This window comes from Equus przewalskii, chromosome 1, assembly GCF_037783145.1.
Source record: "Equus przewalskii isolate Varuska chromosome 1, EquPr2, whole genome shotgun sequence".
Classification (NCBI taxonomy): Eukaryota; Metazoa; Chordata; class Mammalia; order Perissodactyla; family Equidae; genus Equus; species Equus przewalskii.
This window is the reverse complement of record NC_091831.1, coordinates 105,854,466-105,869,891: the sequence shown is the minus strand read 5'-3', so window position 1 is coordinate 105,869,891 and position 15,426 is coordinate 105,854,466. Positions and strand designations below refer to the sequence as shown.

The 15,426-nt window shown below is 39.5% G+C and overlaps 1 protein-coding gene across 27 annotated transcripts in view; it reads left to right on the top strand.

The window, feature by feature from the left end:
* Positions 1 to 14,942, top strand: part of CERS3 (ceramide synthase 3) — a 113,921-nt gene extending 98,979 nt beyond the window's left edge. For all 27 annotated transcript variants that reach the window (XM_070619970.1, XM_070620000.1, XM_070619981.1 and 24 more), the window contains one exon: positions 12,722 to 14,942. In XM_070619970.1, the coding sequence (XP_070476071.1) occupies positions 12,722 to 12,883 (162 nt within the window). In that variant the 3' untranslated portion in view covers positions 12,884 to 14,942. The remainder of the gene's footprint in view (positions 1 to 12,721) is intronic.
* The last annotated feature ends 484 nt before the right edge of the window (positions 14,943 to 15,426 follow it).

Here is a 15,426-nt window from a genome sequence, read left to right as displayed (position 1 = left end):
AGTCTTTGATCCATTTGGAGTTAATTTTTGTGTATGACATCAGATAGTGGTCTACTTTCATTCTTTTGTATGTGGCTGCCCATTTCTGCCAACACCATTTATTAAAGAGTCTATTTATTCTCCACTGTATGTTCTTAACCCCTTTGTCGAAGAGTAGCTGTCCGTAGATGTGTGGTTTTATTTCTGGGCTTTCAGTTCTGTTACATTGACCTACATGCCTGTTTCTGTACCAGTACCATGCTGTTTTGATTACTATGGCTTTATAGTACATTTTGAAGTCAGGGCTTGTGATGCCTCCAGCTTTGTTCTTTTTTCTCAGAATCGCTTTAGCTATTTGGGGTCTTTTGTTGCCCCCTGTGAATTTTAGTATTCTTTCTTCTATTTCCATGAAGAAAGTCATTGGGATTCTGACTGGGGATTCTGTTAAATCTGTAGATTGCTTTAGGTAGTATGGACATTTTAACTATGGTTATTCTTCCAATCCATGTGCATAGAATATCTTTGCATTTCTTTATGTCATCATCCATTTCTTTCAATAATGTCTTATAGTTTTAATTGTATAAGTCTTTCACCTCCTTGGTTAAATTTATTCCTAGACATTTTATTCTTTTTGTTGCAATTGTAAATGGGATTGTATTCTTGAGCTCTCTGTTGTTCATTATTGAAGTGTAGAAATGCAACTGATTTTTGTAAGTTGATTTTGTACCTTGCAACTTTGCTGTAGTTGATTATTTCTAATAGTTTTCCAATGGATTCTTTTGGGTTCTCTATGTATAAAATCATGTCATCTGCAAACAGTGAGAGTTTCACTTCTTCATTTCCTATTTGGATTCCTTTTATTCTTTTTTCTTGCCTAATTGCTGTGGCCAAAACCCAGTATAATGTTGAGTAAGAGTGGTGAGAGTGGACACACTTGTCTTATTCCTGTTCTCAGAGAAAGGCTTTCAGTTTTTCCCTGTTGAGTATGACGTTGGCTATGGGTTTGTCATATATGGCCTTTATTATGTTGAGGTAATTTCCTCCTATCCTCATTTTGTTAAGAGTTTTTATCATAAATGGAGGTTGGATCTTGTCAAATGCTTTCTCTGTGTCTATTGAGATGACCATGGGGTTTTTATTTCTCATGTTGTTAATGTGGTGTGTCACATTGATTGATTTGCAGATGTTGAACCACCCCTGTATCCCTGGTATAAATCCCACTTGATCATGGTGTATGTATTTTGTATGCATTTTGATGTATTGTTGTATTCAAGTTGCCAATATTTTGTTGAGAATTTTTGCATCTATGTTCGTCAGCAATGTTGGCCTGTAGTTTTCCTTTTTTGTGATGTCCTGGTCAGGCTTTGGTATCAGGGTGAGGCTGGTCTCGTAGAATGTGTTAGAAAGTGTTCTGTCTTCCCTAATATTTTTGAATAGTTTGAGAAGGATAGATATTAAGCCCTCTTTGAATGTTTGGTAGAATTCACCAAGGAAGCTATTTGGTCCTGGACTTTTGTTTTTTAGCGTGATTTTGATTACTATTTCAATCTCTTTACTTGTGATTGATCTATTCAGATTATCTATTTCTTCTTGATTCAGCTTTGGGAGGTTGTAAGAGTCTAAGGATGCATCCATTTCTTCTAGATTGTCCATTTTGTTGGCATATAGCTTTTCGCAGTATTCTCTTATCATCATTTGTACTGCTGTGATATCTGTTGTAATCTCTCCTCTTTCATTTCTAATTTTATTTATCTGAACTTTTTCTCTTTTCTTCTTTGTAAGTCTGGCTAGGCATTTGTCAATTTTGTTTATCTTCTCAAAGACCCAGCTCTTTGTTTCATTGATTGTTTCTATTGTCTTTTTTGTTTCATTGCATTTCTTTCTGCAATGATTTTTATTATTTCCCTCCTTCTGCTGACTTTGGGCTTTGTTTGTTCTTCTTTTTCTAATTCTAATTCTAATTCTAATGAATTTTTCTAATTAAGTTAGGTGTAATTTGAGATTGCTTATTTGGGACTTTTCTTGTTTGTTAAGGTGGGCCTGTATTGCGATGAATTTCCCTCTTGGAATCACTTTTGCTGCATCCCATATGAGTTGGTATGGGATGTTTTCATTTTCATTGTCTCCAGATGTTTTTTGATTTCTCCTTTAATTTCTTCAATGATCCATTTGTTGTTCAGTAGCATGTTGTTTAGTCTCGACATCTTTGTCCCTTTCTCAGCTTTTTTCTTGTAGTTAATTTCTAGTTTCATAGCATTGTGGTCAGAAAAGATGCTTCTTATTATTTCAATCTTCTTAAATTTATTGAGTCTTGCCTTGTTTCCCAGCATATGGTCCATCCTTCAGAATGTTCCATGCGTACTTGAGAAGAATAGTATTCGGCTGTTTTGGGATAGAGTGTTCCATGTATATCTATTAAGTCCATCTGGTCCAGCTTTTCATTTGGTTCCACTGTTTCCTTGTTGACTTTTTGTCTGGATGATCTATCCATTTAAGTGAGTGGAGTGTTGAGGTCCCCTAATATTATCATGTTGTTCTTAATGTCTCCCCTTAGGTTTGTTAATAGTTGGTATCTGTACTTTGGTGCTCCTGTGTTGGGTGCATAGATTTATAAGTGTTATGTCTTCTTGGTAGAGTGTCCCTTTGATCATTATATACTTCCCCTCTTTGTCTTTCATTGTCTTTTTTATCTTGAAGTCTTCTTTGTCTGGTATAAGTATGGCAACACCTGCTTTCTTTGGTTTGCCATTAGCTTCCATCCCTTCACTCTGAGCCTGTGTTTGTCTTTAGAGCTGAGATGTGTTTCCTGGAGGCAGCATATTCTTGAGTCTTGTTCTTTAATCCATCCTGCCACTTTGTGTCTTTTTATTTGAGAGTTCAATCCATTTACATTTAGAGTGATTATTGATATATGAGGGCTTAAGGCTGCCATCTTATCAGTAATTTTCTGGTTCTCCTGCATTTCCTTTGTTTCTCGTCCTGTGTATTTCGGACAATCAATTTGGTTAGGGAGATTTTTATGCTGAATTTCTTAGTTTTCTCCTTATTTATTATTTGTGACTCTGATCTGCTTCTTTGTTTAGTGGTTACCACAAGGTTTTTATGCAAAATCTCGTAGATGAGATAGTCCATTTTCTGATGACCTCTTATTTCCTTAAACTAAACTGATTCAGTCCCTTTCCCCTTACCCTCCTGAGCTGTTTTGTCACATGTTATTCCATCTTGTGTTGTGAGTTTGTGTTTAAAATGACAGAGTGTCTTTGTTTTTGGTGTTTTCCTTCCCTTTATCTCTAATGGTTTGCATGAGCATTTGCTAACCTGTTCTGCTGGATAGCTCCAATTTTCTGATTTTGTCTACTGATTTATCTCCTTATTCAGGGCTTTGTAACCTCTTTCTTCTTGTTTTTCAGGTATGAGGGCCTTCTTGAGGATTTCTTGTAGGGGTGGTCTTCTGGTGATGAACTCCCTTAGCTTTTGTTCATCTAGGATCGTTTTTATTTCTCCATCATATCTGAAGGATATTTTCACTGGATAGAGTATTCTTGGCTGAAAGTTTTTGTCTTTCAAAGATTTTAATACATCATTCCACTCTCTCCCAGCCTGTAAGGTTTCTGCTGAGAAATCCACTGAAAGCCTGATAGGGGTTCCTTCATAAATTACTTCTTTTGCCTTGCCACCCTTAGTATTTTTTCTCTGTCATTGTCTTTTGCCAGCTTCACTACTATATGTCTTGCCATAGGTCTGTATGCCTTGACAAAGTTAGGAGATCTGGTGGCCTCCTTCCCCGGGTTTGGGAAGTTCTCCACTATTATTTCTTTGAACAAACTTTCTACTCCATTGTCCTTCTCTTCTCCCTCTGGAATACCTATAAACCTTGTCTTGCATTTCCTAATTGAATTGGATAGCTGTTGGAGACTTTCTCCATTTCTTTTTAGTCTTAGTTCTTTCTCCTCTTCCATTTGAAGAATTTTCAAATGTCCATTCCTGATTTGCTGGTTTGCTCCTCCATGATATCTGCCCTACTGTTCAGGGAATCTATGTTCTCCTTTATCTCAACCATTGTGTTTTTCATCTCCGATATTTCTGCTTGGTTCTTCTTTATAGTGTCCATCTCCTTTGTGAAGAAACCCCTGAACTCATTGAATTGGCTATCTGTATTCTCTTTTAACTCCATGAGTTTTTTAATGATAGCTATTTTGAATTCTATGTAGGTTATATATTTCTGTATCTTCAGGATTGATTTCTGGATACTTGTCATTTCCCTTCTGGTCTGAAGATTTAATATATTTTTTCATACTGCTAGATGGCATAGATTTGTGTTTCTGCATTATGGTAGTATTTAATTGCCACTTTCACCCTTTGCCACTAGGTGAGGGTCAAGACCTGCATATTCTAGCCCACTGTGAACCTTGTGACAGCTCCAAGTTGCTGGGCTGTGGTACCAGGGGTAGCTGGTCAGAGGAGGGATGTTTACCTCTCCTCCTTCATCTTGGGGGCTTCTCGTTCTGCCCTCGATATCTGGTCTCTTGGAGTGTTGGCTTGATGAAGACACCTCCATGATAGTTAGTCCCCTTTGTGAGAGGCTTTTCCCTGGGGTGTGAGGGACTTCAGGGATCTATAGTGTTCCCTCAGAGGGCCACTGCTCCCTCTACGCTTTCCTCCCTGTGGCTTCATGTAATGCCTATGTTGCTGTCCTTCCGTGAAGAAGAGAAGCATTGTCTTACCTTGATCCACTTACTTAGGGGGGGGCCTCTAGCAGGTCCACCTTCTGACGTGTGGCTGCATGGGTCTCTCAGACATCTTTAGTGTTGTGTGCATGTCCTCTGTTGGAATATATATGTCCTTTTCATTGTATCTTTGAGGGGAGAGTTTACTGGGAGAGCTCACTCCACCATGGTGCTGACATCACTCCTCAAGCTTGACTTGTTTTTGATTTCTATTAAGTGTTGTAATTACTGGGAAATATTTGCAGTTGTTAAATGGTGCTTTGCAGAATATGGATTGTGGTTTATATCTTAAGCTTTTCTGATTTTAGCTGATTATAAACTTTTTTTTCTAACATACTTTAGGCAGTGTTTTTCAAACTGGGTTGCAAATCATTAGTAGGTCGCCAAATCAGTTTCATGGTTCTTGATCATCTTTTTTTTAATGAAATAGAATAAAATTAACATGACAGTGTTTGTCTCACATAGTAAAAATAATTAATTAGGGTTGATTTTCATTATTTCAAATTTTATGCCTAAAAGTCAGTCCTGATGGTACCATGGGTAAAGTCAGATAGGATAAGAAGGTGTGGTGAGTCAGCTGCTCAGCTCAGCAGGAAGAGAGGAGAGGGTGCTTTCTTATACAGAGGGCTGACCTCAAACAGAGTGGGGCGTCTGCCTCCTAGGTGCCCTGTGTCTCAAGTATCTGTGCAGACAATTCGTAGAGCACTGTGATTCAAAGGTGTCTAAGGTTAGAGCAAGGGTTTTCCAGGCTGCCTCTCATAGCTGCGTGGCCTTCTTAAAGTTACTTAACTACTCTAAGCCACAGTTTCCTCTCTTTTAAAGTAAAGAGAATGGCTCCTATGTCCTATGGTTGCTGTGGTGAGGAAATGTTACTGTTCATACTAACTGCTTAGTCCAGCACCCAGCACTTGGATGTTTATAGAATAGATGTTTATAGCACTTTTATTCACGATTGCCAAACTTGGAAGCAGCCAAGTTGTCCTCCAGTAGGTGAATGGATGTGTAAACCTGTGGTACATCCAGACAATGGAATATTATTCAGCAATTTTAAAAAATGAGCTATTAAGCCATGAAAAGACATGAAAGAAACTTAAAAGCATATTACTCAGTGAAGCCAATCTGAAGAGGCTACGTACTATATGATTCCAACTGTATGACATTCTGGAAAACACAAAACTATGAACACATTAGAAAGGTCAGTGGTGCCAGGGGTTAGGATGGGAGTGAGGGATACATAGGCAGAGCACAGAGGATTTTTAGGGCAGTGAAAAAAAGCCCTGTAAGAGTGTCATTGCTGTTACTGTTATAGGTGGCATATACAAGATAAAATTGAATATAGAGTGAGATTTTGTTAATATTTGAATGCCACTCAGTTTCCAAGTTACATTATTCAAGCTTGTATAATGTGCAACCACCTATATATTCATCTAACTCTTACCAGCAGGAATCCTTTCTGAGCTTGATTCATTGTCTAGGGCAGTGGTTCTCCACCCTATTGGGCCCGCATCCCCTTCACTAGCCTGAAATCGAATTCCTAGGTAATGTAACTTGCCTATAACGATAATTTCAGAAAACAATATCATGCCCCAACTATAATAAAAAAGAGATAAGATGAAAGGCATTTTTTTTTTTTGAGGAAGATTAGCCCTGAGCTAACTACTGCCAGTCCTCCTCTTTTTGCTGAGGAAGCCTGGCCCTGAGCTAACATCTATGCCCATCTTCCTCTACTTTATATGTGGGACACCTACCACAGCATGGCATGCCAAGCGGTGCCATGTCCGCACCAGGGATCTGAACTGGCGAACCCCAGGCCGCCGAGAAGTGCAATGTGCGCACTTAACTACTGCTCCGCCGGGCTGGCCCTAAGGCATTTCTGATAAAATATCCTTTTCATGTGTAACATGTGTATGACTACACTCAAGAACATACTCCAGTGGACAGATGCTGTGCTTGCTTATATGTAGACTCACGGTTAATGGGGCAGCTGCAAGCACAGACTGACACAGGCATGTTGTACTGGGGACTGAAATGCCACTGGTAGTGTTGCCATCAGTCATGTGGTTTTCTGAAATTGTAAAGTTCTGAACAAAACAAAGTATAGTTTTCCTTTGATTTATGTAGATAGTTGCATTCCTGGAAAATTGAGAATATATTAAAACCAGGCAAGAATTGCTGTGCTTGAATATAAAATGGAATTAGGTTCAAGGCTTGGATACTTATAAACAGGGTTTCACCTACACACAGGTCAGCAGGACATTTGGATGTCATGCACATTGTAGGATGCCCAACATCCCCAGCCACTCCTCATTAAGTCAGTAATGCTCCCCAAACTTTGTGACAATGAGATTCCATAAATTTCCAAAAGGCCCCATATGGTCCAGGACCTCTTCCTAGAGGTGAGAATGTTGGAGGATGTAGCTTGGTGCGATGGAGAACATCCTCAAGGACCAGTTTATTTCTCAGCTAAAGCAGCTATTCAAGTCCTGGAGAAATAGGCAGGTATATGCTGGTCTGCTTTTCTGGAGAGAAATTCATTTCTTTGCTCTGATTCAAATTTCCCCCTGTTCCCTACAATAATCTTCTGAGGAAGACTAGGAGACCAAGGGGCACCATCCGTGATGTCAGCCAAGCATGGCCCTTTCCTGAAAGACTCTGTCTGCATGGGGAGCACTTCTGATCCCAGTTCCCAGCATATCACAGAAAAGTGGCCTTTCTCTGCTGCACCTTAAATGATGAGAAGTCAGTTTACGCCTCAATGTTTGCAGTTAGCTTGTTTATTTTGAGACCCTTTCTGTATTGTTGTGGAAAAGAGTATAATGTACAGAGAAGAGCCCGTGAAGTTACATTTCTGTAATTAAGCCAGCAGAATGTGTGTACTTTGATTTTTTTCAAAAGCTGTGTTTGCATGAAGATTGTACACAGAGGAGGTGTTTGGTTACACATACCATGAGAATCTGTGGAGGTGGTCAGTGTTAGTCTGCAGGTCACAAAAGGAAAAAGTAACTAATATGGTTATGGATGTCATTTTGAAAAACGATGTGTGAAGAAACAGCCTCTACCTTCCATATTTTGTTTCTTTCCTAGGCTGGGTTTAATAGAAATGTTTGTGAACTGGATTAGAGGGGGAGGGGCATGTCCAACACTGGCCCCGCCCAGAGCTTGAGTTCTTCATATTGTTTTAATAGTTCATACCACCTTTTATCTTTCGCAATGAAGTCTGGTCTGGAGCAGTTCCATCTCCCTTCCTCAGGGACAATGTTATTCTTCTAGGAGTTTTCCTCACAAAATTCCTTTGAGAACAGTGAGACAAGAGGAGAAACATTTACTTTTAATTAAGAACTGTCCTTGAAGGAGCACCTGCATAAAGAAAATAGAAAACGTCCTGTTACCAACAATGAAAATGTCCCGACAACCAAAATGCCCACGCGTAGTATTTCACTTAGCAGATGTTTGTTGGGAAAAGCATAGTGTTTGCTTTCTAAAAAGAAATACTTTTGAGTTTTATTTTTAAACTTATCAGTAAAATTGGTTTCTTTTCTGTTGGTGTACACTTCTGTGGATTTTAACAAAGGTATAGATTTGTGTAGCCATCATCATAATTAGGATACAGAATAATTCTATCACCCCAAATGACTCCTTCCTCCACCCCAGCTCCTGGCAGCCACTTATCTGTTCTTCATCTCCATAGTTTTGTCTTCTCAAGAATGTCATGTAAGTGACATTAGTGTGTATACAGGAGGTAACCTTTTGAAAGTAGCTTTTTTCACTCAGCATAATGCCTTAGAGATTCACCTAACTTCTTATAAATGTCAATAGTCTGTTCCTATTTATTGGTAGGTAATATTTCATTATATGGACATACCACAGTTTATCCATTTACTGGTTGAAGAACATTTGGGTTGCTTCCAATTTTGGGCAATTATAGATAGAGCCGTTATAAACATTTGTTTTTTTGTGAACATAAATGTTCTCTAGGGTAAACACTCAGGGGAAGGATTGCTGAGACATACAGTAAATGTATATTTTATAATAACTGTCAAACTGTTTGCCAAAGTGTCTGTACCATGTTGCATTTCCATCAGCAATATGTGAGAGTGCCTTCCAGTCACTCTACGTCCTTGTCAGCATTCGGTATTGTTAGTATTTTTAATTTTAGCTATTCTAATGGGTTTGTCATTGTATCTCATCCTGGTTTTAGTTTGCCTTTTCCTGATAGCTAATGATGTTGAACACCTTTTCATGTCCTAATTTGACATCCTGCATCCTCTTTGAAGATGTGTTTATTTTGATATCTTTTCCACACTTTCTAATTTATTTGGTTTTTTTCTTTCTGTTGAGTTTTGAGAATTCTTTATTTTGCATATAAGTCAGATATGGGATTTGGAAATATTATCTCCCAGTTTGCAGTTTATCTTTTTATTCTCTAAATAGTATCTTTCATAGAGCAAAAGTTTTTAATTTTGATGAAATCCAGGTATATCAATTTTTTTAATGGAGTATGCTTTTTGTACCGTGTCTAAGAGCTCATCACCCAACCTAAGGTTATGGGTTTTCTTCTAAAAGTTCTATAGTTTTATATTTAGATTTACAATCCATTTTGAACTGACTTTTGTATAAGTATGACACTTAGATCAAAGTTTACTTTTTTGCCCATGAAATTCTAGTGGTTCCAACATCATTTGCTGAAAAGACTATCCTTTCTCCAGTGAATTGTTTTTGCACCTTTGTCAAAACTCAGTTGGCCACATTTGTGTGAGTCTATTTCTAGATACTCTATTCTGTTCCATTGATCTATTTGTTTATCCCTTTGCTAATATCACCCAATCTTGATTGCTGTAACATTATAGTAAGTCTTAAAATTGGGTAGTTTGAGACCTCCAATTTTATTCTTCTTTTTCAGAATTGCTCTCGCTATTCTAGTTCCTTTGCCTCTCCATATAAATTTTAGAATCAGCTGGTTTATATCTATAAGAAATCTTGCTGAGATTTTAATTAGTATCACATGGAATCTATAGATCAGTTCTGGGAATAACTGACATTTTTACTATGTTGAATCTTCCAGCCCATGAATATAATACCAGCTCAATGCAAGGTTGACATAAGGGAAGCCATATTGTAGAAAAGAAACCATGTTATAACTTTGAATGACCTCTGACTGATTAACCCTGCTGGATATGTGCCATCCAGGAGATCTACCTGCTCTGTAGATTTTATGACCCCTGCTTGTGTATGCACCTCCTAGCTGCAATAAGATGATAACTTTGTTCTTTTGAGTTCCTTAGGAATGTGATGACCCCCGGACAGACAGTCTACACTGATAGCCATCATCAGTGACAACTGAAAGATCTGATGTGGTGACTCCCAGTCTGGAGCACCAGAGCATCAACATTCCTAACCCCCCTCCCTATCACCCACTGGCCTGTATAACTGCTTTGAGATTCTGTGCCCCCTTAAGGTGGATCTTTAGGACACTAGTCCCCCCAGCTTCCAGTTTGCTAGCTTATAGCTTAATAAAATGCCCTTTCTCAGCCACCATCTTGCCTCTTGACAATTGGCTTTTGTCTTGTGGTGAGCAGATCATGCCCTTTGTGTGGTAACAAATGTTGAATGTATTTCCAATTATTTAGATCTTTAATTTCTTTCATCAGAGATTTGTAGGTTTTATATACAGATCCTAATACATACTTTGTTGGATTTATACCTAAGTATTTTATTTTTTGAAACTATTGTAAATGTTACTCATTTTTAAATTTCAGTTTTCAGTTGGATGTCACTAGTCATGTTAGTTTCCCATGGCTGCTGTGGTGAATCACACAAACTTGATAGCTTAAAACAACAGAAAATTATTCTCTCACAGTTCTGGAGGCCAGAAGTCTATAATCAGTTTTGAGCCTAAATCAAGGTGTGGCAAGCCTGTGTTCCCTCCAGAGGCTCTAGGAGAGAACCTTTTCTTTGCTCTTCCAACTTCTGGTGGCTGCAAGCATTTGTTGGCTTGTAGCTACATCACTCCAATTTCTACCTCTCTTTGCATATTGCCACTCCCCTGCCTCAAATCTCCCTGTGCCTCTCTTGTAAAGGCACTTGTGGTAGCATTTAGGGCCCATCTGGATAATCCAGGATAATCTTCTCCTCTCAAGATCCTTAACTTAGTCTCATCTGCAAAAACTTTACCATATAAGGTAACATTCACCGGTTCCAGGGGTTAGGACCTAATATCTTTGAGGACACTTTTCAGTATTCTACATTAGTGTTTAGAAATCAAGATTGTGTGTGTGTGTGTGTGTGTGTGTGTGTAATTTTGTGTGTTGACCTTATGGTGTGCAGCCTTACTCCTAAACTCACTTATTAATTCTAGGAGTTTTTTGGTGGATTCTTTAGGATTTTCTACATAGATAATCATGTCATCTGCTAATAGGGACACTTCTCTTTCTTTCTTTCCAATCTATATGACTTTTATTTCTATTTCTTGCCTTATTATATTGCTAGGAGTCCCAGTTCAATGTTGAAGAGGAGTGGTGAAAGTGGACCTCCTTACCTTATTCCTAATCTAAAGGGGGAAAGCATTCAGTCATTCACCATTAAACCGTTAAGTATGATGTTAGCTTCTATTTCTTCTTTGGCTGAGAAGGTTTTCTTTTTGTAATCATGAATGAATGTTGAATTTTGTCATATGATTTTTCTACATCAATTGATACAATCACCTATTTTTTCCTTTTTTAGATTATTAATATGATGGATTACATTCATTAATTTCCAAATATTGAACCAGCCTTGCATTACTGGGACAAATCCCACTTCATTGTGATATATTATTTTTATACATTGGTGGTTTTGACTTGGGTTATTTTGTTGAGGATTTTTATGTCTCCGTTCGTTAGAGATATTGGTCTGTAGTTGTCTTTTCTTATACTGTCTTATTCTGGTTTTGGTATCGGTAATTCTGGCCTCATAAAATGAGTTGGGAAGTCTTCCCTATTCTATGTTCTGGAAAAGAATATGGAGATTTGGTGTTATTTCTTCTTGATGTGTTTCATAGACTTTGCCAGTGAAATCCTCTGGGCCTGATGATATTCTTTTTCAGAAGATTTTTAACTACAAATTTAATTTCTTTCAAAGAAAGAAATTAAATAGTTACAAGACTATTCAGATTACCTATGTCATCTTGAGTGAATTTTGTTAGTTTGTAGTTTTTGAAGAATTGGTCCATTTCATCTAAGTTGTTGAATATACATGCATGAAGTTGTTTATAGTTTTCTGTTATTGTTCTTGTAATATCTGCAGTAGCGATAGTCATCTCCCCTTTTTATTTTCTGGTAATTTGTGCCTTCCTTCTTTTTTCCTTTGTCAGTCTTCCTAGCAATTTATCAATTTTGTGGATCTTTTCAAAAAAACAGGTTTTGGTTTCATTGCTTTTCTCTGTTGTTTTTTCTGTTTTCAATTTCATTGACTTCTTATCTTATCTTTCCTTTTGCTTGATTGTGGCTTATTTTGCTCTTCTTTTTTTCTAGTTTCTTAAGGTAGCTCTTCTTTTTTTCTGGTTTCTTAAGTTAGAAGCTTGAATTATTTGAGTCTTTTCTAATCTAGACATTTAATGCTCTAAATTTCCTTATTAGCACTATTTTAGCTACATTTGACAAATTTTGATATGTTGTATTTTCATTTTAGTTCAAAATATTTTCTAATATCCCTTGAGACTTACTCTTTGACCCATTATTTCTAAGAGTGTGGTTTAATTTCTAAGTGTTTTGAGTTTCTCCTATTATATTTTTTATTTTGATTTCTACCTTAATTCCGTTATGACCTGACACATACTTTGCATAATTTCAATTCTTTAAGTGTGTTGAGGTGTGTTTATGACCCATGATATGTTCTATCTTGGTGGATGTTTGATTGTTTGGATATTGGGTTTTCTGTGAAGGGAGCCATACCTCTAAACTGGGGCCATTTGTTTATTTATTCACTCAAGACTCTTACTGGAAGGTTGTCACTCACAGCCCATTCTTTCCTTTGTCTAGAGCACACAGGATGTGAGGAGTGATGATGAGGAAGAGGAGGAAGAGGAAGAGGAAGAGGAGGAGGAGAAGGAAGAGGATACCAAAGACAAAGAGAGCGACTGTTTGAAGAATGGCCTTGGGGCTGACAGGCACCTCATTCCCAAGGGTCAGCGTGGCCATTAACTTGAAACCCAGTAGCTCCTGGGGCACAGTGAGCTGCAAGGGCTGCTGGAAGCTGGAAGTGCTCCTCCCATCTCTGTGGCCTACAGGACCCCGGGGGCCCCAGATTCTGCCCTTCCCTTTTTCTAACCACCACCTTCTTTTTGCCCCCTGCAAGATGTATGTAACAAAATGTTGTTAACTTGTGTTAAAATGTTAAGTGTACACGTCCCCGTGGATTTTACTGCAGTCAGGACTCAGACTGGACAGAGATTTCAAGATTTTCGCCAGAGAACCGTTTTAGTTCTGATTGTGTTCATTCATGCATTTGAGAATTCAGGCTTTTTCAGGAGCTCACTTCATTGCAGGCTTTTTTCCTTCCCACCTTGCCTGTCCTCAGGATGGTTTGAGAAGTGCTAAGTTGACCCACTTTTTCTAGGTGTATTGGGCCACAGAGAGTGCTCATCTCCCACGAATGAGCGAGAGGTGGCAATGGGACAGTGGCAGAAGGACCAAACCAGGAGCTGGGCTTCCAGGGCTCACAGGCCGCTTCCTGCCATGGGCAGTTTTTAAACCTTCCAAGCCTTGGTGCTCCATCTCTCCAGTGGGAGAGTGCTCCCTGCCCTGCCTACCTCACGAAGTCAGAGGGAGGACCCCATGGTAGAAGTGACAGTGCAGGCCACCAACCACAGTGTTCTTGTTACCTGGCCGTCTTTCACTGTGAGTCCAGCTCTGTCGGGGAGAGAGAAACATGGCTAAACGTGCACTGAATGGGCCTGAATGATCTTAAGAAAATTCCTTTTAAATGTGTCTAGAGATACCTGGAAATGCAAATACCCAGACCATTGTTTCCCTTTTATTTGTTAACTATTTATTTGTTAGCAACCAAGGGTAATTCTCAAATTCCTGGAATTTTCCCTCAGGCCCCATGGCCCAGGGGAGGGAGTTTGGGCCCTATTCCTTCCTGACTTTTGCTGGGCCCTCACTTTTCCCTGCTGCTGCCCTGAGCCTCTCCCTGAGCTTCAGTGGCTGTTGCTTCCCCCTGGCGCCTCTCCCGGGGAAGTGGACCAGGTCAGGTTGCTGCCTGAGCCGTTAGCACCATGGGAGCCGGAGCCTCTGGGGCTGCCCTGCATCTGAGCTCCTGACCACAGGAAGCCTTGGAGAAGAGAGAGGAGGCTACACTGTCCACCTCTGCTACCCAACCCAACCAGACTGCCTCACAGTGAAACACAGCAGCAAAAGGCTGGAGAATCGCCCTGAGCAATGTCCAAGGGCAGGTGCTAGAGTCAGTGACAGCTCCCAGGCCCACCTGAGGAGGACAGGGGCTGGCAGGTCAGTAGCACTCTCAGCCCCCAAAGGGGGCACACTCCTGAGCCCAGTGTGCGGGGCAGACCGCAGAGACTTCTTCCGTTTCTGCCCGCAGAAGGGAGGCAGAGCCTTGCAGAGAAGGAGCCCGAGCAGATACGCAGCCTCCCCTCCCCACCCCAGCCCCTCACATTTTTTTTGGTCACATTTGCACCTTCATCCTGTTTTGCTTGGGACCTGTATTATAACTCCAGGTGGGAGCTGGGTCTGTGGACTGCTAGAGCATCCGCACAGGCTCCCCTCCGGGCGGCCATGGCCCTGGAGCGAGAAAGGCACTGTACATAGAAACGGTGTCTGTGTTTTTTGTTTTTTAATAAAAAGCTGTTTTGAAAACTTTCAGGCTCAACCAAAACCAAAACCAAAAACCCTTGAGAATTCTTTACTCAACAAAATCTGTTTTTGAGGAATCGTTAGAACAATAGAAAAATGTGTGTCAAGTTTTCTCTGCCTAATATTTGCTTTTATGAGCAGAGTAATACATGTACTATATGTATAATGTTATGTGATAAATCTCAAGTGCCTCCACTCATCTGGGGGCTTAGCTGTTGAACTCTTGTTAATATTATGTTATTATTATTTTGGTGGAAGAAGATCACACTAAGATAATATTTTTTATGTTTCCAGTTTACAGACTATTTTTTCCTTGATATCTTTTGGTCTTGTCCCTGTACCAAATATATTCTTGCTTAAGGTAAAAAATTGTTTATTTGCTGCTCTATCCTCCAGTTCTTTATTTCTTATTTGAACGTTGAAGATAAAATTGTGTTGTGCCCATTTCAACTCTCTCTGATACAGGTGGAGCCCTAGGCTACCTCTTAAGGGTAGATATGCATTTTTGTAACATCCTTTAGGGCTTTTGTGGTTACTTTTTAAGATAACTTCTCTTTCTACAGGAAATAAGGGCTCTATACCAGATGACTTCATATAAATGCAGTCTGGTGTGCCACCAATATTATCGTAACGGTGATGGCCTACAATAAAACCAAGACAGCAGCCAGCATGCGTGCTGACTGAGTAGATGCAGCACACACATTTCTTGGCTTCTTGGAGATCATCACTGGTCTCATCAAGTAGTGGACACAAAGATTTTGCAGTCCTCTAGAAACATCCTGCCAGGAATCAGAGGGAATAGCAAGGAGAACAAAGCCAAGTTAGGGCATTAGGGCAGCTGGTCTTGGGTACCAGCCACCAGACACCTGATT